This window comes from Trematosphaeria pertusa (genome assembly GCF_010094035.1).
Source record: "Trematosphaeria pertusa strain CBS 122368 unplaced genomic scaffold BU26scaffold_1, whole genome shotgun sequence".
Lineage (NCBI taxonomy): Eukaryota > Fungi > Ascomycota > Dothideomycetes > Pleosporales > Trematosphaeriaceae > Trematosphaeria > Trematosphaeria pertusa.
The window spans coordinates 3088362-3110240 of record NW_022987212.1 but is presented as its reverse complement, the minus strand read 5'-3'; the positions used below and the strand labels follow the sequence as shown (position 1 = coordinate 3110240).

Sequence of the window (21879 nt, the reverse complement as noted above, 5' to 3'; positions counted from 1 at the left end):
GGAAGCTCCCATCCGCCCCACTTACTTTCTCACACGTTCCGTGTCTCTAGGTACCATGGGTGGCACTCCACACCGCCACAAGCCCCTTGATTAAGTTACAGCGACGAAGAGCGAGAAGGCTACTCCGAATTTCAATCCACACCCCAAATCGACGCCAAAAGCCTCTACGCTTGTCTCAATCGGAAAGCAGTCGGCCATGTCGACTCCAACGCAGTCAGAGTCGGCTTCAAAACCCCGCCTGTGTGGCTCGGACCACGATCCTTCCGTGAAGGACAGCAGGGTGTCTTTTGCGTAAGTTTGTCCACGACCATGACGAGCGATTCGCTAACGCGAGCTAGTAACGTGTCGAACACCATCGCCACAGTCAAAATAGGCGTGAATAGAAAGGCTTTTACCATTCACCTCGATCTCCTCACCGGCTCCTCGCCGTACTTCAGGAAGCTCTTCAAAGGACCTTCCAAAGAAACTGAAAGTTAAGAAGTCGCCCTAGACGATGTCAGCGAGCCAGCCTGGGTTGCCTTCGCCGACTGGCTCTATCGTCTCCAGAACATCACTCAGGGTGGCCTTATTGACAACATGCGCGTGCATCCACATGCGCCGAACCTCAGAGCTCTTCATATTCGCGGACAAGTACAATGTGCCTCAACTTCGAAAACTTAGCGTCACAGGCATCTGGAGCCTTCTCGATCCTAATAGGAGGAGAAAGGTGCCTTCCTATCAAGACATCACACTTGCATTCGAGAATCTGCCGGAGAAGGCACCACTGTGCAAATTGTTCGTCGACGTCTATTGCCGGAACTTCGAGAACGAGATGGATGACGAGAAGGAGTGCTCAGCCAAGGGCATGGTGCCTATGACATTCTTCGATGCTGTGGTCTGGCGCCATACGCACGCGCGGAAGATGATGGTAAAAGGGGAGATGGAGATTGGCTATCGGTTAAAGTTGGCAGACTATCACGAGCACCAATCGCAAGAGGAGGCATCCAAGTGCTATTGCAAGCTCGCTCGTTGAGATTGGTGGCATGAGGTAGGGGAAGAACTCCCACTTTTCACAGCAGTGGAAATGATGGGGAAGGTTCATTTAAGAGCGAAACTATCATGGTGGACATCAGTTGTGACTCGGTAATTGGATTTGCCGATTCCCTCAGGTCAAGGAAGAGGGTAGCCGGAGAGGTACGGTGGCTGGCTTTTCTAAACGCCTTGGAGTGCCCCTGCACGAATTCCCCGGGAGGGCGCACTGCAAATAGATGCCAGATATCCCGATAGTCATTCGAACTAAGGTTCCTGCGAGTCATCATCCATTAGATGGAACCCACGTTCCCTTCGTCACGTATTGTTGCCTCTACCATCTCTTCGTCGCCGGAGCAGGAGTCGCATATGTGCTTGACCATTTCGCTTGATATGTCAAGGTACCCACGACCGTGACACTCTTCTTGTCGGTAAAAGTTGCCGACGTGACCACAGAGTTCTTGATCCAAGTAGACCAAGGGGGGGCGGTAGTGCCGCCGGTAACAGGACCAAGAGGGACCTCGGCGGTCTCCGCCCAGGCGCCTGACCAGACCGTGGGACCCGGGATGGGATAAGTAGTCGTACATGGTGTTGTGACGGTTCTCTTCGTATCAGTGGAGCAGTAGATCTGGGCTATATTAGCGATAAAAACGACCAAGCAAGCAATGATGGCGTACGTCGTAGACAATTCCCGGGTCATCGTAATTGTAGGCACCTGGGAAGGTGACGCCTTCTGGGAGCTCGACAGTGCCGTCGCCGGTCACTTCGATTTGCACGCAGTCGGGGTAGAATTGTGTGCCGCGCATGGGGTTGTCTAACCAAGACACTTCGCCCTCGTGGAACGCAATCATTTCCGCGCGAATAAGATAGCTGTTGTAGATATCAGAAGACAGGTTTGGGAGTGTGAGATAAAGTATAGACGTACAAGCCGGGTTTCAGGTCCTTTGGAATTCTGACATTCATGTGACCGTGATTCTTGGCGATGTCTGCCGTAGTGGTCCACTTCCCCGGCTGAGGAAATGGGTTACTCTCGTACAGACCTTCATGCCAAAGCTTGACAAAGGAGTTTTCCGTTGGCGGGTCAGGCGATATGTAGACGAGTGCCGGGCCTGTAGTCACCGTTAATTTATAATTCCGCTTACGTGGAGCCAGTGGTGTCTCTTACCGTGATGCGAGGAAGCAATCACGTCGTCCGCGTCGCTCCTGATGTCGTGGTGCCTGTAGGAATGTTAAATACTGAGTCTGGGGGATCACCGAAGGCCCGTACCAGTCCAAGGTCAGATTGTCGCCGGGCTTGACTTTGATCGTATCCGGAGACTGGATGTCGCCCATGACATTGCACCGAATATCGATAGAAGTCAAGTTTTTGACCGGCGAATTCGAATAGCCTCCGCCGTTAGGTGCGCCATTGTACGCAGGTGTGCGGACGCCCTTGTACAGGCCTTGATCTACGCCGTTGACAAATACACCCTAGCCGCAGTGAGCGAAAGACATCAATGCCCTTAAAACTGTGTCGACCAACCCAGATGAACGTATGAGCATAAGTGTGCCCTGCAAGCAGAGATCCCAGAAGGATCGGAGTGCCGTACATGATGACCTGCGACAGTAAGCAGTAGTGAAGAAGAACGATACGACTGAAAAAGAGTAGGAGACAGCGCTTGGCAAAATATACTTGAGCGTGGAGGGATTGATCAGGAATGGTGTATTGCCGGGGCAGTTTCTGAATTGCGACGCAATCTATTTCCCCACGCCCATATTAGATGGGACGTTAATCTATCACACTCCACCATGGAGATATACGAGCCGTGTACCGGGCGAGCCAAGCGGAATGCCGGCTGAGATGCCGAAAATTCTCATATTGAGTGTCGATGAGCGGGTGCAATCATCTTTCACGGAAACGCTTCTCGACGAGGCGTTGCACGAAGTTCTCGTCTTCTCGTTTGACACGCTTAATCAATTAGGCGGGTCGATACGCAGGTCACCGGATGGTGTAACATATCGATGGATTTTCATGCCTATCTGACGGAAATGTGGCTGATGAGATCGGATGGGACGACAGGAGGTAAACATAGATTGGAAGTGAAGAAGCTAAGGGCTGGTTGGGCGCAAGCCCAGGCTCGGGGCCTAGAATAAGACTGCGCGACGCGATATCACTCTGTGAGGATATAGAAGAGCATTATAATGTCTGCAAAGATGAATTCCCGGCGCGGTGAGGTTGAGAGCTGGGAACCATGGAAGGGAACCGGAAGCGCCACGTGATCCGCATTTAGCTCGGGGATTACGTCATCCGAGCACAGACCAGCCCAACACGTCCGACACACGGATCACACAAGTCCATCCCGCCTTACCGTGCAAAGAAGTTGGACCATGGGCTGTAACGCGCTTCAAACCCCGCTTTCATGCCACAAACTTTACATATACCAATTCCGCGCTTCTCCACCTAAGAGCATGTCGCTAATATCCTCCCAGTACATTTCCTGCCAAGTGCGAGACTCTGAAGGTTCATCCGCCGGAAATACAAAGTCGTAATTCAATCCATTCGGTATTTCAGGCAGCTGTGGCGCGTCCACGACGAACGGTTTGAATCCTGGCGCGAATACATCTGTACCGCGCTCGTCGCATTGGACTGTCGACTGACCCGGAGTAATCAAGCCCGGACAAGGCTCGTCCATTAGTCTTCTACTACATTCTGCGGCTTCATGTCTAGTTTCGCGGCTTGGCGCACTGTCACTGTGGCCGTGGGCGTTGATGGACTCTCTGACCATACCCGCGAGCTCCCGAACCACGCTCAACCAGCGCTGCATAGTACCAGGCACCTTGGAATTATCCAAATGCTTGGAGGCTACTCTTGTACACTGATCCAAAAGCAGTTCTTTCTCCACGCAAGATTCTAGCCTGCCTCGACTGACGTCACATAGAAGGCTCAGTACCAGAACGAGGGTTGAGGAGTAGAGATAATAAACGTCCAGCCAGGTGACGGCGTTGAAGTTGCCGAAACTGTCAAGCTTAACAAGCAGTTGACATGAGACACGTCCTGATTCGATACAGGTATCAGACATGGTTTCGAGAGACGCGGAATGTGTCACTGGCCGTTCCTTCGATAAGGACGTAAACCGAGAGAGCAGAGCGCCACGACATATCAGTGAAACCGTGTAGTGGTACTGGGTGTGGAGAAGAATGAGTGAGCGCTGAAAAGGTGCTGGCATGGTGTCGATGGCGTCCGGTGAGAGATGCGGCGGCAATGATGCCCGCCATCGCGTAAGATCCCGAAGAAGCGTTGCCGTGGGGGAGAGGGGTCCATGGCAGTCTTCTTTCGTTCCTTCGGGAAGCGCATTTGCGGTACCCAGGAGGGATGACAGCCGATTCGACCACGCTACATAATCTGGTAGGTTATGTGTGCCCATACCCAGTGTGCCTTCTCGTGGAGAAGCGGGAAGGTGTTTGGCGTTCTGTATGGCGCTCTCGCGGTCGTGGGAAGAAACTTGCAGCTGCTCAAACGCGTACAGCGTCCACCACACTCTCTTTCGCATCTCGCGCATGAGAGGCGTGCCGTCAGTCTCGATATCATCCCGATGAAGTCCGATGGCGAACCCAATTCGAGCAGCCGCACCAGTAAGCGTCCAGCAGACGTCCCTGGAGTTTGTATTGTGGAGGTGGAGCGCTGCCAGCATCAATGCTTGGATGGATGCTAAGCTGGAGGTGAACATGACTTTCGATAGTAGGATCTGGAAATGGGACCACCACCTATCCGCTTGCTCCTCCGAGATGTCGATATCGCAGTGTCGGCGACCAAGGCTCAAGACAGAGAGGAAGCTACAGACCCACACATGGTCGACGTTCGTTGGGTCCTTGAACCACGAATCCAGTTGTTCAAGGAATGCGGCTTCGTGCAAAACCGGAAAGTCAATGTTGACTCTGTCGAAGAATGCCCGAACTAAAGAAATAACGGTCGATCTCTCGGTTGGCTCCGTCATAGCTTCTGGGGAGCCTATGAGACTTGGTGATGACGGACTTGCGATGGAATGTATGTCCACCGTCTCCAGGGGGCGCCTGGAATCAATTTCTGTGCCTGAGTTGGATCTGCTATTGGCGGGATTCGGGCCAAAGAGGTACATGCGACCAACAGGCCTGTTCTGATCTCGGCCGACCAGTGCTCTGAGCTTCATCTGAAAGAAGTAGGAGCTTGACCGTCCGATGTACTGGTTTTGCCCTTGCAAATCGTGGACCAGTTGCTCGTTTTCCTTTTCGTCGGTCACCTCCGAACTGCTGGGCTGGCCCTCTGGCAACGGAATTCCTAGAGAGCGGCCCATTTCTTGCAGGCTGTCGACGTTCGCGATGTCTGCCTCTGGGATGAAGCCCTTAACGAGGCCTTCCAAGACTGCGACCCTAACACCATGGGATTCCACGCTGCCATAAAGGCGTTGCTTCCGCGGCTTCGTGACGATGCAGGTATAGCCATACTTCAGGCAGTGATTGCACTTGTCCTGGCCAGGTGCCGTCGTACACTTTTGCTTTCTGCTCTTGCAGCGGTCACAGCTGTGTTGTGTTCTCTGCCGTTGCTCCACAGGCACCCGGCGGCTCTTTGCGCTCATTGCGGCCATTGCGGCATACCAAATAATCCTGCCGTCGCAAGCTCGTCAGCCGGTAGGCGCAACTGTCATCGGTCTTCGGCGATTCGGGTAACATCAGGATGTTTAACGGTCGTGGCGGGGAAAGATATGGGAGGAGTCTGGGGGCGGGTTGCATGTTGCCGAAAGCCGCCATCCCCGCAGTTAACAAAGCGACGGCGTCCGCTAGGCCAAGTTTATGCTCTCCTTATCTCCAAACTAACTCTTATAGATGCGCGCGGCTTGCATGCAAGCCGCACATTTGCCCCCAGTCGACGCGCATGTCGCTTAACAAACTATGGTCACCATGATCTGAATCTACGGTATCGGCTCGTTGCAAGCTGCGATGAACATGGAGCTGGAAACGACACTTTCGACAGCGCCTCTTATCAGATGATTTGCAGTCGCGGAGCTAAGCGTTTAGGGACCGAGGGGGGAGATTGGGTATAAGATCGCTACCGACAGAATGGTCGCATAGGGCCCTGGAGCCTTCCATTACAAAGTCCCAAAGCAACATTCATTCCTCGGTTCCAGCTCTAGCTTTGCTATGGAAAAAAACATGTCAGATATCAACACCAGGGCGACAGCTGACCCGGAGAAGATGTCGATGTCCGGGTCGAACAGCGAGAAACTCGGGGCACCGACGTTGAAGACAACCGAAGACGGTATCCCTCTGGTGCCCCAACCAAGTGATGATCCGGACGATCCCCTGGTATGACTTACCCTTTCTACCAACCGTGTATATGTAGTGCTAAGGCTTACTAAATCATGTAGAATTGGAGCTTCCCCAAGAAGCATGCCGCCCTGTTTATCCTGGCCTTGGAGTCCCTCCTCGTCAAATTTTCAGCTACTCTCATTGTGAGTCCAACTACTTCGTTTTAGAGTCGACGCGAACATCCCACTAACTCGCACGTTCGAGGCACCTGGAGCCCATACCCTAGCTGCGCAGTTCCATGTCCCGGCATCCACTGCGACCTACATCGGATCCGCGCCTTCGATCTTATACGCACTTGCGCCGTTGGTCTGGATTCCTCTTAGTCACCGAGTCGGACGTCGTCCAGTGCTTCTGGTCAGTCAGATTATTGCGCTTATCGCAGCTATCGGTGTCGCCAGGTCACAATCCTACGCCCAAGCTCTGGGTTGCCGCATGGTTATGGGATTCGGGGGCAGTGCCGGTTTGTGTATTGGTCCCGCTGCCATTTCCGACATGTTCTTCTTGCACGAGAAGGGCAGTCGCATGGGTATTATCAGTATTCTGCTCGTTACCGCTCCCTATGTCGGTCAGTTTGCATGCAGTGTCGCATTAATACAGACAGCGCTGACGGCTTCACAGGTGGCGTGGGTGGAGGCTCTGTCCAATACAACAAACAACTGGGCTGGCGATGGTCCATGTACATCTCAGCTATTTGCTACGCAGCGCAATTGGTTGCCCAATTCTTCCTCGGTATCTTTTATCCCGGCCCCTTCCCCCCCGTCCCCCGTACAACCGGATACGAAGCTGACGAAATGGAAAAGTCCCAGAAACCATCTACGAGCGAGAGATAGCTGCCGCCGAATCTCCCGAAGCAAAGAAAACCCTGTCTCGCCGCCTAGGCTTCCGTACGCCTACCAATCCGACCGGCGAGACCTGGGCCCAAACATTTCGCCACCCGTATGCGATGTTCGTCTACCCAGCGGTTGTTCTGCCATCATTCTGGGTCTCCCTATGTGTCATGACGGAAGTAGCCAACACCGCCGGCTTTGCTCTAAACTTTGGCATCACCAGCCGCTTCCACTTTAACGTCGCGCAGGTCGGGTTCTGCTACTTCTCCGGTCTGGTTGGCGCCCTCCTCGGTGAACTATGTGCTGGTCCGCTGTGCGACTTGACCGCCAAACGCTGCTTGAAAAGGGAGGAGGAATGGCAGCCAGAGAAGCTGCTCAAGCTTTCCCTTACTGGTCTTTTAACAGTCTTTGTAAGCCTCTACCCGCCGCACGCATACTATATATCTAACCCGCTGCAACAAGGTCGGTCTAATGATCTACGGCTTTGAGCTCGACCGCGCGCAGCATTGGATCGTGCCCCTAGCCGGCTCCGCTCTCTTTGTCTTCGGCCAGGAAATCGTCGTCACAGTCGTCATGACGTACATGACGGACTGCTATCCGGAGCATGCTGCCGAGGTCGCCATCGTGTTCCAGTTCTTCTTCAACATCATGTGCTTCCATCCTCCTTTCTACACGCCACAGTGGATTGCGAAGACGGGCGCGAGCCTGCCGTATGTTGTTTACGCGATCATTCCGATCGTCTTCTTCCCTTTCGGCATTGGGCTGTTGATGTGGAAGGGCCCGCAGATTCGGAGCAAGGGAGGGCTGTTCGCGTTGAAGAGGAAGTAAGGGGCTGGTGGTCAGTGTCTCGAACAATGCGTGGATGCTGTTAGTCTAGGACTTGTGCTATTTATATGAGAGACTATAGTGGTTTAGGATCGAGGGGATGTTGCTTGTTATCCGTATATCTTCCCATAGCGTTGAAAGTCATTGCGAATTGCGGTACCCGAGAGCGCCATTTTGATAAATATATACATAACCGCCCAACATATCTGCCCTTCTCCTTGCTATCATTTTCTAGCTGCTTCAAGATTAAGGTACTAGTTTTGCACGGCTCGGGAGATATTTATCCGCTACAGCGAAGGTGTTGTCGGAGAAGAGCACTATTCTATTCCGCGTATCACAGATAAAGGCGATGGCGATTTCCAGCTCCTGAGTAACCCGAAGGCACTCCTCATAAATAGCAACATGGCGATTTTTGGGCGTACAGTCGCGCTTAAAAAGTTCCAATACTCTCCTCGAGACTACCTACTTCCGCCAGTTCACGCCGCGTCACATAACTTAGAGAACAGCTTCTCCACCTGCATCAAGTCTCCCTCCAAATCATGCTCCCAGATCCACAAGAACCGCTGATTGAAGTTATCCACAATTTTATCCATGTCCTCCCCAAACTCGGGATGGCTGAAAGAGTACAGCTGCCCCGCCTCCTGGCTAGTCCTCACCACCTTTTGCCCGCGCGGTCGACGGATGGCATCGTACGCCTCGAAGGCGAAGGGCAACTGCTTATGGTCTGCAACCTTGCCCAGTACGTGTGACAAGACGAGAGCGTCCTCTATGCATTGGCCGGCGCCCGAGGCTTGGTGGGGTGTTGTTGCATGAGCTGAGTCGCCGAGGAGACAGATACGGTTGTTGTAGTAGGTTGGAGTGTTCATGTGGTGGTGGAGAGACCACTGAAGTGGGTCGGCCCACTATGATTTGTACAGGATTAGTACTAGATTGCGGCCGTGATTCGGTATCTGGGGAAAGGCTTACATCAAGCAGCTTCACTAATCTCTTATCTACGCCCTCTGAGAAATCAGCCACCATCTCTTCCTTAGTTACCCGTTTCGTCAATTGGTGGTGCGTCCAGGGTTTGTCGGAATATTTGAAGGCAACAAGGTTGCACTGTGTGCCCCTTGAAATCGGGAAGGTGATGAAGTTAACGTCGTGGCCAAGGAAGGTCTTGGAATCGCCGGCATGTTCGCCGATGATCTCAAGCGCATCCTTCATCGGGATGATGGACCGGTAAACATATTTGCCGCTGTAGGTTGGACTGACTTCTTCAGGATATCGGTCGCCCAGGACATATTTCCTCGTCGGCCCCTTGATGCCATCACTGCCGACTACGGCCGCAGCGGTAACCACTTCGCCGTCTTCGAAGGTGATGATGACCTTGTCCTCGCCTTGTTGCATCGACTTCACCCGCTTGCTGAAACGAACATTCTCCCGTGGGATCATGCTCGTTAGGATGTCCAACAAGTCTCTCCTGTGTGCGCTCGTTCGGTCGTAGCACCCCGCTCCAAAGCCTTTCATGACCCAGCCTCGGTTGTCGCCGAAACCATCTTCGGCGTAAAGCGCATCCATCATGATGTGGTCTTTGTTGGGCGTAAGATTCCCAGAGGAGATGTCGTAGTACCTGGATTTCAATCTCGGATCGATCAAATCCATGGCGCGAAGTGCGTTCGGGCCAAGTCCAACTCCCGCCCCGACGATGCTGTACTGAGAAGCGGCCTCATAAAGCGCAAACCGGACATTGTTCTTGAGGCATCCGATGGCGAATGAAAGACCGCCAATGCCGGCACCGATGATCGCGATTTCGAAGGGGGCATGGTTCTCGGAGCTTGGAGCACAGTCTGCTGTCCTCCGTTGGCGCAAGAGCGATAGGATAGAACTTTGGAAATACTTCAATGAAGAAAGGATGACGCCCATTGTGCCAATCTTTGGTTGTTAGGGTATCTAAGAGTTATTGCGTCTCTTCACCCTATCTAACCAAAGGGGCAGAGCGCGGCGAAATGAGGTATTTCATCTTCGCACACACCATCCCATGAAGGCAGAATATGGAAAGGCAGTCTTCAATCGCGATGTCAACCGCGCCACTCTGGCGTGGGCCTTGCGCGGAGGTTTCGCGTTGCCGCCGTGAGCAAAGTGGGTCATTCGGATGCCAACAAGCGTGACGGATGCTTGCAAGCCGCACTCCGCCAGCCGATCCTTGCGCAGACAGAACGCATGTCTACAGGCCGCATTTCGGATGCTCGATGTGATAATAGCTCTTTCTATCATTCTCTGAAGATGTAGGCGAAGGAGTGCGCAATTCGTCGGGTGCTCCAATTCTCCGCCACCGAAGTCGTGACGGCTTTCCCTAGGGTAAGGCTCCAACCACCACACTTTAAGATAGACCTTCACAACTGAAACTAGAATTAGCCCCGAGAGGAGATTATCAAATGGCGCCCACAGTTTCCCAGACGATGGCCCGGAGTCTCGTCGTCGATGTGCACACGCATCTTTACCCTCCTGCCTATATCGAGCTTCTCAAGGAGCGAAAAGACATCCCTTACATCCGTCCTTTTCCGCCTTCAAATCAGCTTTGTCTTTGTAACCGCCCGCCACAAAATAGCAGCGCACAGGGTTCCGCCAATGGATCCTCAAAAGTGCCTCCAGGACGGATACTGTATCGGCACTACTATGAAGTAGACGAAAAGATCGCGTTCATGGACCACCACCAGATAGATGTCTCCGTCATTTCTCTCGGCAATCCGTGGCTGGATTTCATGCCGCCAGACACAGCTGGGGATGTTGCGATCAAAATCAACGACGAGACGAATGAACTGTGCAAACTGTATCCAGGACGCCTATTCTTCTTCGGGGCGTTACCCCTGAGCGCTCCTGAGTCCATCATTCTGGCCGAAATCTCCCGGCTGAAGACGGTCAGCCAAGCACGAGGCATAGTCATGGGCACTGGAGGATTTGGCGAGGGCCTCGACGACCCAAAACTCATTCCGGTCTACAAGGCGCTCGCGGAGTCGAGTATGCCAATTTTCCTGCATCCAAACTATGGACTTCCTAGCTCGGTTTGGGGAAGCCGGGGCTCCGACTACGGCCAGGTACTGCCTCTGTCTCTCGGATTCCCCATGGAAACGACGATTGCAATGACGCGGCTCTTTCTCTCGGGTGTCTTTGACACTGTTCCTGATCTTCAGATCATTGTGGCACACAGTGGCGGCTGCCTTCCATTCCTCGCTGGGCGTATTGAAGCATGCATAGAGCACGACAAGAGATTGGAGGCGGACGGGAAGTTAACCAGTGATCGGAAGACGTTGTGGGACGCCGTGCGCAACAACATCTACCTGGATGGCGTGATATTTGACAAGACGGGATTGAAGACAGCTATTGAGGTTGCTGGTGTGGATCGAGTGATGTTTGGGACGGATCACCCTTTCTTTGCTCCGTTGGACGAAGGAAAGACGTTCCCGGCCATGACGGTGAACAGAGATGCCGCCAAGGAGGCATTTCCTGAGGATGATACGGAAAGCTACGATTTGGTCATGGGTGGAAACGCCGTCAGGGTGCTGCATTTGTAGTAATTTACGAGCGTGCCCGAGTTATCCCGTCTGTGCCAGTGCCACTAATCGAGCCTGCTTAGATACATAAGGCAATGAACGAGATATACAAGCCGACAAGGAGGTGGCGAAATGAGTATGGGCAAATGTGTATTACTGAGACCCGAGTCGGAGAAAAGTCGTCAAGAGATTTTGCGAAGAGGCTAAGTCCACGCTAAGCCAGGGTAGGCTAAAGCAGTGAGCTGCATTGTGAACGCTCCACCACCAGGCCGTCAAGCGCTACAGGACCGAGCCACATTGATGAATTCGTGATGTTATCGAGCGAAAGGCGGATCTCTGCACCATCCGTTGAATCACAGTCACTAGCCGCAACGCCGTCGCAGCTGAAGATTGGTGCGGCTTGTATGCAAGCGCATTCTCATGACTCTGCGGCTTGAGTGCATCCGCATCCTCGTCCTTTTGTGGGTTGCATGCAACCCTATCCTCGAAATTGCTGCGGCTTGCGTGCATGCGAACGATGGTCAACCTATGCGCTCCATTCGAGAAACCCCGGATGCATGCATCCACAACGATGGAGAGCCTGCGTCGTGGTGCGCAGCGAAGTCAACATCTTCCTGGTCCAGTAGTGGCGACGGATATCTGAGGCCCACTCGGACGGCAACGGCTTGCGCCATGTGCAGACCGTACAGACATTGTAGGCAGAAATACCCAAGAACAGACCCTTAAAGAAAGCAAGGGACAACGCTGCTGCTGCATTCCACTCTCATCGGACAACACTATCTTCCTCTCGAAGCAGCAATGGACGGCCCAGCAGTCCAGGGCATCCAAATCGCCATCGACCGAGGCGGCACCTTCACAGATGTCCACGCTGTGGTCCCCGGGCGTGAAGATGATATCGTTCTAAAACTCCTATCCATTGACCCCCAGAATTATGCCGATGCGCCAACAGAGGGCATTCGCCGAGTGCTCGAGAGGGCGCTGGGTAAGCCAGTGCCCCGCGGCGAGTCTATCGACGTCTCAGTTGTGGCTAGCATCCGCATGGGAACGACTGTCGCCACTAATGCCTTGCTGGAAAGGAAGGGCGAACGGTCGGCGTTGCTCATCACCAAGGGATTCCGTGATCTCTTGGTTATTGGGAACCAAGCACGGCCGGATATCTTCGACTTGACGGTCTCAAAGGCTGGTGTGCTGTATGAGAAGGTGGTCGAAATCGACGAGCGAGTCACTCTCGAAGGCTTTACAGAGGATCCAGAAAAGAAGGTGATTAATGCTTCATCGGACCCTGATTTGGTCGTTGGGCTTTCCAAAGAGGTCGTCCGCATTATGCGGAAGCCGGATTTGCAGGATGTTCGACAGAAGATACACTCCCTTTACGACGAGGGATTTCGGAGTTTGAGCATATGCTTCATGCACAGTTACACATATCCTGAGCATGAGCTTTCTGTGGCGAAGATTGCTAAAGGGATGGGCATGAGCGTATCAGTCAGTTCGGCCTTGCAGCCCATGGTGAGTGGAACTGGCACGTGGATAATGCCTTGGAGTGGAACTGACTTTGGCAGATTAAAGCAGTGCCGCGAGGACAATCTGCGACAGCGGATGCGTACCTGACACCTTTGATTCAGAAGTATCTCGAAGGGTTCAGACAAGGCTTCGTCGGCCGACTAGAGGATTCGGCAGCTCCTCGTTGCGATGTCATGCAGAGCGATGGTGGTCTGGTGAATTTCCGCAAGTTTTCTGGACTGCGCGCCATTCTATCCGGTCCAGCTGGTGGCGTTGTTGGGTATGCGCAGACCTCCTTCAACAAAGACACAGGGAAGCCGATTATAGGCTTTGATATGGGAGGAACATCAACAGGTAAGTCTAATCCATCATCCACAAGCCGCCATCGAGCTCTAACTCTTTCCGCAGACGTATCACGATACGCAGGATCGTACGACCATGTCTTCGAAACAACCACAGCAGGCATCTCACTACAGACCCCTCAACTAGATATCAACACCGTTGCTGCTGGAGGTGGCTCGCGGCTATTCTGGTCCAACGGTCTCTTCAAAGTTGGGCCAGAGAGCGCGGGTGCTCACCCAGGCCCGGCTTGCTACCGCAAAGGCGGTCCCTTGACCGTGACGGACGCGAACCTCTTCCTAGGCCGGCTGGTCCCTGAGTTCTTTCCCCACATCTTCGGAGAAAACGAGGATCAGCCCCTAGATGCCTTGATCACGCGGAAGAAGTTCGAGGAGATCAAGAAGGAGATTAACGCATCGCTTCCCCCCGAGTCGGCGAAACTCACGGCTGAGGAGGTCGCTCTAGGCTTCCTGCGCGTTGCTAATGAGAGCATGTGCCGACCCATCCGGACGTTGACCGAGGCTAGAGGCCATGATGCCGCGCATCACGATCTGGCCGTCTTCGGAGGGGCTGGTGGACAGCATGCCTGCTTTATCGCGACTGCTCTGGGTATCAGCAGGACGATTATGCACCGGTTCTCCTCAATTCTGTCCGCCTACGGCATGACACTTGCGGATATCGTGGCTGATGTGCAGGCACCGCTCGCTTGTGTTTTCAACGACGCAAACCTGGACCAGATCAAGGCCACTGCATCCGAACTCCGGCACAAGGCGGAGGAGGAGCTCAGGGATCAGGGGCTCAATGACGACACGGCCGTCGAGTACGATTTGTTTTTGCACATGCATTATGAAGGCTCTGATACCCTTATTATGATCCGTCAGCAGGACGAGGACTGGGGCTTCGCGACGATATTCATCGAGCGCCATCGACAGGAATTTGGGTTTACGATGCCGCGAGAAGTCTACGTCGGCGATGTGCGAATCCGAGCCGTTGGGAAGAGCAGAGTCGGAGCGGCGGTAACAGTTCCTGGGAGGGAGATGGTAAACATGACTTTGTCCGCGGCACCCGAGGGCGCTGTGCAAATGGTCAAGGACGTCTACTTTGAGGGGCTGGGTTGGCAGCAGATCCCAGTCTATCTTCTAAGCTCTCTCCAACCGGGAAACCAAATCCAGGGGCCGGCAATGGTGATCGATAACACGCAGACGATCGTGGTAGCACCGAATGCCACAGCCACCACGCTGAAAGAGCACATCGTCATCGACATCGAAACGGTGACAGTGCAGAGGGCTTTGACTGGGCCTGTGCTGGATCCCGTGCAGCTTTCCGTGTTCGGCCACCGCTTCATGGGCATTGCCGAGCAGATGGGTAGGACGCTGCAGAAAACGAGCGTGAGTACAAACATCAAGGAGCGGCTGGACTTTTCATGTGCTCTCTTCTCTGAAGACGGCAGGCTGGTGGCTAATGGTAAGTAACATGCTTTCAGAGTAAGAGGGCTCACTGACTGTTTCAGCTCCTCACGTTCCCGTTCATCTTGGAAGCATGCAATATGCCGTGCTGTGGCAGCATGAGCATTGGAAAGGGAAGCTCAAAGAAGGGGACGTCCTAGTATCGAACCATCCGAGTAAGTCTCACTGAGCCTAAAATCTTCTTTCCGCCATTTGTCTCCTATACTAATCCTCACTTAGTCTGCGGTGGCACCCACTTGCCAGATATCACCGTGATCACTCCTTACTTTAACGAGGGCAAGATCGTCTTCTACGTAGCATCACGCGGTCACCACGCGGATATTGGTGGCATCTCCGCTGGCTCCCTACCACCTAACTCGACAGAACTATGGCAGGAAGGCGCTGCTATCGAAGCAGTCAAGCTTGTTGAGGCGGGAGCCTTCAACGAGGACGCTGTAAGAGAGCATCTGCTGGTGCGGCCAGCCAAGTACCCCGGATGCAGCGGCGCGAGGAATCTATCGGATAACCTAGCAGACCTTCGAGCTCAGACTGGTGCGAATCAGAAGGGTATCAATTTGATCGGACAGCTGGTTCAGGAGTATGGTCTCGAGACCGTGCTAGTGAGTCTCTCTCCTTCCTCCTATGTCGCAGAAGCGGTGCTAATTCTCTGCAGTTCTACATGAAAGCCATCCAGCAGAACGCAGAACTCGCGGTCAGGCGGCTGCTCAAGGAGACGTACGTCAAGTTCGGCGGCAAGCCCATTGAAGCAACCGAATTCATGGACGACGGCAGCCCTATCAAGCTCAAGATAACCATCAACGGCGAAGACGGTAGTGCAGATTTTGACTTTACCGGCACTGGGCCAGAAGTCTACGGTAGGCCGTCCTTCCCCTTCTCTTCTCACAACCCGCTCATACTTATGTTCGACAGGAAGCACCAACGCACCGACATCTGTAACCTACTCCGCCATTATTTACGTCCTTCGATGCCTCGTTAAAGAAGACATCCCCCTGAACCAAGGCTGTCTAAACCCCATCAACGTCATAATGCCTCCGCGCACACTCCTTTCACCCAGCGCAGAAGCAGCTGTCGTCGGCGGCAATTGCGTGACATCGCAGCGTGTCACGGATGTCATATTACGCTGCTTCGACGTCTGCGCCGCCAGCCAGGGATGTCTCAACAACCTGACGTTTGGAAAGAGCTCGCGGCTCGATCCGGACGGCAAGTACACCCCTGGATACGGGTACTACGAGACAATTGCTGGAGGCGCGGGCGCTGGACCTGGGTGGCAAGGGACGGATGGTGTGCATGTGCACATGACCAACACAAGGATCACAGATGTCGAGATCTTTGAGCGACGGTATCCGTGTTTAGTCAGGGAGTTCAGTCTGCGGCAGGACAGCGGTGGAGAGGGGAGGTACAAGGGCGGAGAAGGGTGTATCAGGGATATCGAGTTCCAAGAGCCGCTCTCGGCAGCCATCCTATCCGATCGCAGGGTTCATGCTCCGTACGGCATGCACGGTGGCAAGCCCGGAGAGGTGGGCGTGAATCTCTTCGTCAAGAAACTGCCGAATGGGGAGGATAGGGTCATTAACCTGGGGCCGAAGAATTCGATTCAGGCAGCTATCGGGGACCGGATCATCATTCAGACGCCGGGTGGTGGAGGCTGGGGAGCGAAGGTCGCCGGGGAGGAGGACCACCGCAATGGCGGGTCTGTAATGGTGAACGGTACGAGTGCCCCGTATATGAAGGCTATGGGAAGTGTGGCGGCGATCCATGCTATGCAAAACAGTAACTAGAATAGTATGCGAAGTTCGGCCCCTTTAGGAGTGCGAGATCTAGATGTAAAGAGCGTAAATTCAATACCTTGTTCCGTTCAACGCTCTCTGTATCCCACGTCGAGAAACACGACTCTTTGGTCGTAGTACCGTCTACATCGGAACTATCGCAGAAGGCCGGAAAGTGGCATAGACATCGCTAGAGTTAGAGGGTGCCGTTCTCCTGTCGTCGGCTATTCCAAGGTTAGGTTGCGAGGCTAGCGTCCTAAAACGGCGTAGGCTGCCTCGCTTATCGATACGAAGAAGTCGCGACGCGCCCGCGTTCCAAGGTCTCGTTCTCTCCCAACCTCAACCACACCACTTCACACCACGGCCTTAACCAGTTACTCCTTCCACGTCACACTGACTCTCCCGCAATGATGCTCACCGCAAACGCCTTCTATCCTCAGCACATCTATACGCCTCCACGGCCCTCGCCACTCTCCGAACGCTCCGCGAATGCTGTTCCCCGCCCTTTCGCCTTCAACTTCAGCATGGCCTCACCGGTTCAGAACGAAAAGAAGACTTTAGTGCCGCAGCGCGCATACAAGCCAAATCCTGTGGTGCAGATGCGTGATGCCGCGACCCAGAGACGACGCGATTTGTTCTTCAGACGGGTGCAGAAGGATCGGGAGGATAAGAAGTGGGATGCGAGGGGTGAGCAGGTACGCGCAGCCTGTGTAAATAGATGATAGAATGCAATTGCTAACGAGCACCAGATTCAACGTCTCGATTACATCTCAGAACGCAAGCGCTGGGAAGCCGAGAAGGTGCGACAATCTCCACAACTAGCCGACGGGTCTATCGAGGAAGAAGTCATGGAGGTATTTAAGTCTTCATATGCACCGAGCAGCGCGCCACCGCAGGAGCAGGAAGTGGAGGAGGCCGACTATCTCCTCGCGCAAGAGGAATATGAGCTTCAAGATCTGATCGCTTCGATGGAAGAAAACCAGGACAACGCGTCACAGCACTATGGCAGCGACGATGAGGACTACGACCAGATCTTCATGGAATGCACATCCACCGCGGATATGCAATCACGGCAGCAGCAGCAATTTCAACACTCGAATAACAGCTTGGAGTACGCGGATGCAATGGACATGTCCGAGGACTGACGGAAACGGGTTCGCGGAAGTAGCCGGTGTATATTTTTCAACACGGAGTTGTCGCGACTATCTATATAATACCACGGAAGGGATCAGGCGTAGGGAATACAATCATGGACATATGACGTATGTATATTGATTGGGTATCTGCAGTGGCGAAAGGCCTAGTGTACGAGGGATTACTGTGTAGGACATCCTTGGTCGATCTCTTGGAGTGCTTCCTGGGCAGCGTTCATATCGCCGACGAGGTCTGGCGGTGGAGAGCCTGCAGCTTGCATCTAGTAACGCGTCAGTCTCCTGAATGACACGCAATATCGCGTTTGAGAGCAACACAAAGCATACCTTCTGCATCCGCTCAACGATATACTCCCTGTCCTGCGCATTCTCATCGGAAAATCCCTTCCGCTCAAACCGCGCCGTAATCTCCTGCACCAGCACCTGCTGCTCCTCATACCGCTTCAAATCCTTTTCCTCCACCTTTCCCTTGTTCTTTTCCATCCACGCCGGGTATTTGTCGTTTAGTTCTTTCATTGGCTCGTACAGGATGTCCTTGTTAGTTAATTGCTCCATCATGCCCATCAGTATCTTGCTGAAGTCTTCTTCGCTTCCTTCTCCGCCAAATCCGCCCTGTTCCATCTCCTTTAGCATCTGGGCGAGGATATCGTCTTGAGAGGAGGTGGCGGCTGCCGCTGACGCTGCGTCCCCGGATTCCTGCATGCGCTCCATTGTACGGCGGATTGTTTCCTGGAAGGAATCTTCACCCTTTTTGGCGGCCTCGGTTTCTGTCTTGCTTGAGGACGCCGCGCCTTCTTTTGCACCTTCTCCTTCTTGGCTCGGCCCCACAACATCGCCCATCTCTTTTATAATATCGTCGAATTGCTTCTGGAAATCACCCTGCCCGAGCAGCTGCTCCATTTCCTTCTGGAGCTGCTTTGCGAATTCATCGGGATCATTGATGAGGGCTTCGTCGGGGGGCGGCCTGCCGGGTCCTGAAGGGTCGGGAGCGGGCGCTGTGGCAGGTTTGGAGTCGGTTTTGAGGTTGGAGAACTCGTCGAGGACATCTATGGGCTTCTGTCAGAGGAGGCCAACTGAGGGGGAATGAAGGACGAACCGTCCAGGTCTGAAAGGTCGTCTTCCTCGGGATCGGAGGCCATGTTGGCGGGTGGTACAGCTGGTTTAGCATCCTCTGTCTTCGCGGGCGGATCCGCCATGGCGTCGGCTTTATTCGTCACTGTGTGTATGAAGAAGTGTAGGGCTGCCCCTTGCGTGCATGCCTCGGCGAGATGACGGTTAAGCGGGGCAGCGACTAGCGCGGGGCCATCCTTGCTAGTGTTCCAGAACTCCGACGGGTGGCTCGAGCGCCGATAATTCCTGGTCACGTGCGGCGACGAGGGAACCTCAACCCGGCTTCACCTCTCACAGCTTTGGACTTGTCCTCCTCACCTTCACCGCGGCTCGCCACGCTTATAAATCCCATTTCGCCTACACCCGTGCGGTCTCGACGTTATCCGCTTCTTCTGCTGCAAATCTCTAACGGCGCAAGAGTTGGATCACGACGCAAAGTCTACGTCTGCGACAGCCTCATCATGTCTCTGTGCATGAACCGGCTCTCTGAGGAGAGGTGCGCCTCCATACCCACCCCATCGCGCGTATCGGAGCTGAACGATATGTAGGAAGCAATGGCGGCGCGATCATCCCTTCGGCTTCTTCGCAAAGCCAATGCGCAATGCGCAGGGCGTGATGGACCTCAAGAAGTGGGATTGCGGTGTTCCAGGCAAGGAAAAGACAATGTGGGAAGGTGGGCTGTTCAAGCTTGAAGTTATCTTTCCCGATGGTAAGCTCCCACACCCCAGATCTTCTCGCCCTCCTTCGTCTCCATCTAATCAAAATCGCAGAGTACCCCACGAAGCCACCAAAGTGTAAGCCACCAGCGCCGAGCCCGCACTCGCTCAACACCCTACCGCCAGCGGACACACACAACACAGCTACTAACACGCATGCAGGCAAATTCAGCCCGCCGCTCTTCCACCCGAACGTCTACCCCTCTGGCACCGTCTGTCTATCCATCCTCAACGAAGAAGAAGGCTGGAAGCCCGCAATCACCATCAAGGAGATTCTGCTAGGCATCCAATCTCTCCTCGATGAGCCGAACCCGGAGTCACCCGCACAGGCCGACGCATTCAACCTCTTCAAGAAGGACAAGGCCGCCTACGAGAAGAAGATACGAAGCATAGTCAAGGACAACCCCGCGCCGTAGCCTTCTGCTTGTTGCCTGTCATATGCGGAAACAACACGGGAACTGAACTGAGCCCGGGTGGGGATGATGGTGGGGTTGTGGGAGGAGAGATATAGTGCGGAGGGAGGGAATGGAGTGTTTACAGCGATTTGGCATTTGCGGTTTTTGGTTCAGCTCATGCGTTACGGACGGCACACGGCGCGATACTCATGGACCTCGGCGTTTGAAGGCTTCTAGTCTCTACCAGACTCGTCTCATTCCGACGCACAAGGTGGGGTTGAGGAGGAATAGTGGCTGGCTGGGAAGCCTCCTGGGAGGGATTGATACCTGCTTCTCGGTCTGAGTCAGTGCGCCTTCGGCTGTTTCACAGCATACAAGATCTGTCCGAGCTTTTCAAAAGGTGTAATTCTTCCCGTGCCTGAGTGATATCGGTAATAATGACCCTGACAAGAAGGGTAAACCATCTAGCAAACCCCATATTGGGGTCTACAGTCGCAGTCCCATAGAAAGTAGAAACCAGCAGTGCTCCGAAATGTCCGAATAGCCAAAGCCGACGCAAGAAAAACCGCCGCCTTAAGCCCAGCAGCTATCCGTGAAGCCCTCACACCGTTCTGCTATAGTACATGCCCAGAGCAAGGTCCAATTCGGAATGCAGCCCCACCATCCTTGTTCCTCCTCTTCGCCAATGCAACTGTGCTACGCAAATGACCGAAGTCTTGTGACGATGATCGAGCCACCTAGTATGTGACTAGTACGGGCGATAGCCAGAGGCGCGAGGACGATAACCGCCGCGGTAGCCACCCCCTCGTGGAGGGCCATAACCACCACCGCGACCGTACGGGGATCCACGACCGCCGTAGCCGCCACCGCCGCCGCGCCCTCCGCGCCCTCGGCCTCGTGTCATACCGGGGAGGTTGGTTCGCTTGGGAACGACCTGGTACAGTAAGTCACTGATGCTCATGGGATGGGTTGATGCCATACCTTCAAGTTCCTGCCCCGGAAGACGCTGTCATTCAGCACGAGCGCTTGACCGACCAGGCTAGGTTCAGTGAACTCCACATACGCATACCTGCATACGCCCATTAGCGTGCCGATCTTTCTACCAAACTCTTGCCAGGTAGCGAGAAAAATCCAGTAATTCAGATGACGGGTCTGAGCGCAAGCGTCGCACCAACTTCTTCCACCAGTGCAGTGCCACTTGCGACTCACGCCGCGATGACTGGTCTGGGTATGACAACAACCGCAATCTAAATCAAGGAAAAGCCCCCTCTTGGCATAGGAAAACTGACCCTTTAGGATGTCCTGTGAACTTGTCCAGCAGTATGGTAACGCGATTTATGCTGCCGACAGACTGGAAGTGTGACTGTATCTCCTCCGGGGATGCGCCGTAGTCGACGTTCCCGACAAAGATACTCCGCGCATCTACGTCCTCCCTGTTTTCGCGCAGGTCGTGGCGTTCGTTATCGAGCGTTTGCTGCATCTGGCGGAGCTTCTGCGCTTCTTCTTCCATTTCTTGCACACGGCGTTTCATGGCGGAGATTTCTTCCTAGAAGCTTGTGTTAGCAAACTGCATTAGGGTATGAGGAGAGAAAACAGGCGCTACATCAGAAGGGTCGGCACCCTCGAGTATTATACTGCTTCCAGGCTGAGAAAACTAATCGGGATTGCGTACCTCGTCGTCCGGGTTCTCGGGCGCAGTATCGAGGCGCTCGTCCTCCTCGCGCCGCTGCTCGGTCTCGACGTCGGCCATGGCTGCAAGTGAGTGATCAAGCCAGCTGGAGACTCGGTCAGCAAGAGAAAAAGGTAGCGCAGGTTGTGCGCTCATACGTACAAGGCTACAGTTATGCCCTCGAGACTGAGAGGGTAAGTAGCTAGCAGTTGCAGAGACGTGAGGCTAGCTTCTTGTCTGTGAGTCGCTCCAGTA

The 21879-nt window shown here is 54.0% G+C and overlaps 12 protein-coding genes across 12 annotated transcripts; 7 read left to right on the top strand and 5 right to left on the bottom strand.

Annotated features, from left to right (window-relative positions):
* Positions 1 to 185: 185 nt before the first annotated feature.
* On the top strand, positions 186 to 1177 carry BU26DRAFT_27773 (uncharacterized protein). Its single transcript, XM_033821477.1, has 2 exons — positions 186 to 291; positions 339 to 1177. Exon 2 carries the CDS (start codon positions 494 to 496, stop codon positions 1010 to 1012), a length of 519 nt encoding a protein of 172 aa, XP_033691698.1. The 5' UTR covers positions 186 to 291; positions 339 to 493; the 3' UTR covers positions 1013 to 1177.
* BU26DRAFT_599342 (uncharacterized protein) lies at positions 197 to 683 on the top strand (the record flags this gene model as incomplete). Its single annotated transcript, XM_033835088.1, has 2 exons — positions 197 to 291; positions 339 to 683. 2 exons carry the CDS (start codon positions 197 to 199, stop codon positions 475 to 477), a joined length of 234 nt encoding a protein of 77 aa, XP_033691699.1. The 3' UTR covers positions 478 to 683.
* Positions 1178 to 2737, bottom strand: BU26DRAFT_27760 (lytic polysaccharide monooxygenase). Its single transcript, XM_033821472.1, has 6 exons — positions 2531 to 2737; positions 2276 to 2478; positions 2174 to 2226; positions 1934 to 2117; positions 1686 to 1878; positions 1178 to 1636 (listed from the first exon to the last, which is right to left on the bottom strand). Exons 1-6 carry the CDS (start codon positions 2597 to 2599, stop codon positions 1343 to 1345), a joined length of 996 nt encoding a protein of 331 aa, XP_033691697.1. The 5' UTR covers positions 2600 to 2737; the 3' UTR covers positions 1178 to 1342.
* Positions 2738 to 3343: 606 nt separating this feature from the next.
* Positions 3344 to 5886, bottom strand: BU26DRAFT_27732 (uncharacterized protein). The gene has a single exon (XM_033821470.1). It carries the CDS (start codon positions 5607 to 5609, stop codon positions 3420 to 3422), a length of 2190 nt encoding a protein of 729 aa, XP_033691696.1. The 5' UTR covers positions 5610 to 5886; the 3' UTR covers positions 3344 to 3419.
* A 336-nt stretch (positions 5887 to 6222) lies between these two features.
* Positions 6223 to 7985, top strand: BU26DRAFT_412986 (MFS general substrate transporter; the record flags this gene model as incomplete). The annotated part of the gene is made up of 6 exons (XM_033823000.1): positions 6223 to 6327; positions 6390 to 6473; positions 6535 to 6895; positions 6949 to 7059; positions 7131 to 7567; positions 7620 to 7985. 6 exons carry the CDS (start codon positions 6223 to 6225, stop codon positions 7983 to 7985), a joined length of 1464 nt encoding a protein of 487 aa, XP_033691695.1.
* Positions 7986 to 8453: 468 nt separating this feature from the next.
* BU26DRAFT_513488 (FAD/NAD(P)-binding domain-containing protein) lies at positions 8454 to 9432 on the bottom strand. Its single transcript, XM_033827633.1, has 2 exons — positions 8949 to 9432; positions 8454 to 8884 (listed from the first exon to the last, which is right to left on the bottom strand). The coding sequence occupies exons 1-2, from the start codon at positions 9411 to 9413 to the stop codon at positions 8459 to 8461; spliced, it is 891 nt and encodes a 296-aa protein (XP_033691694.1). The 5' UTR covers positions 9414 to 9432; the 3' UTR covers positions 8454 to 8458.
* A 988-nt stretch (positions 9433 to 10420) lies between these two features.
* On the top strand, positions 10421 to 11627 carry BU26DRAFT_473134 (amidohydrolase 2; the record flags this gene model as incomplete). Its single annotated transcript, XM_033825457.1, has 1 exon — positions 10421 to 11627. One exon carries the CDS (start codon positions 10421 to 10423, stop codon positions 11531 to 11533), a length of 1113 nt encoding a protein of 370 aa, XP_033691693.1. The 3' UTR covers positions 11534 to 11627.
* A 683-nt stretch (positions 11628 to 12310) lies between these two features.
* BU26DRAFT_536747 (hydantoinase B/oxoprolinase) lies at positions 12311 to 16614 on the top strand (the record flags this gene model as incomplete). Its single annotated transcript, XM_033831367.1, has 8 exons — positions 12311 to 13018; positions 13072 to 13366; positions 13421 to 13452; positions 13489 to 14815; positions 14862 to 14972; positions 15037 to 15416; positions 15470 to 15671; positions 15727 to 16614. 8 exons carry the CDS (start codon positions 12311 to 12313, stop codon positions 16593 to 16595), a joined length of 3924 nt encoding a protein of 1307 aa, XP_033691692.1. The 3' UTR covers positions 16596 to 16614.
* Positions 16615 to 16990: 376 nt separating this feature from the next.
* BU26DRAFT_414770 (uncharacterized protein) lies at positions 16991 to 17728 on the top strand (the record flags this gene model as incomplete). Its single annotated transcript, XM_033823085.1, has 2 exons — positions 16991 to 17278; positions 17333 to 17728. 2 exons carry the CDS (start codon positions 16991 to 16993, stop codon positions 17726 to 17728), a joined length of 684 nt encoding a protein of 227 aa, XP_033691691.1.
* Positions 17729 to 17898: 170 nt separating this feature from the next.
* Positions 17899 to 18873, bottom strand: BU26DRAFT_499322 (Pex19 protein; the record flags this gene model as incomplete). Its single annotated transcript, XM_033826398.1, has 3 exons — positions 17899 to 17997; positions 18062 to 18780; positions 18831 to 18873. The coding sequence occupies 3 exons, from the start codon at positions 18871 to 18873 to the stop codon at positions 17899 to 17901; spliced, it is 861 nt and encodes a 286-aa protein (XP_033691690.1).
* A 432-nt stretch (positions 18874 to 19305) lies between these two features.
* On the top strand, positions 19306 to 19976 carry BU26DRAFT_413697 (ubiquitin-conjugating enzyme; the record flags this gene model as incomplete). The annotated part of the gene is made up of 4 exons (XM_033823030.1): positions 19306 to 19340; positions 19393 to 19553; positions 19615 to 19638; positions 19723 to 19976. The coding sequence occupies 4 exons, from the start codon at positions 19306 to 19308 to the stop codon at positions 19974 to 19976; spliced, it is 474 nt and encodes a 157-aa protein (XP_033691689.1).
* A 363-nt stretch (positions 19977 to 20339) lies between these two features.
* On the bottom strand, positions 20340 to 21705 carry BU26DRAFT_574974 (uncharacterized protein; the record flags this gene model as incomplete). The annotated part of the gene is made up of 4 exons (XM_033834341.1): positions 20340 to 20889; positions 20937 to 21174; positions 21245 to 21501; positions 21628 to 21705. 4 exons carry the CDS (start codon positions 21703 to 21705, stop codon positions 20704 to 20706), a joined length of 759 nt encoding a protein of 252 aa, XP_033691688.1. The 3' UTR covers positions 20340 to 20703.
* Between the last annotated feature and the right edge of the window lie 174 nt (positions 21706 to 21879).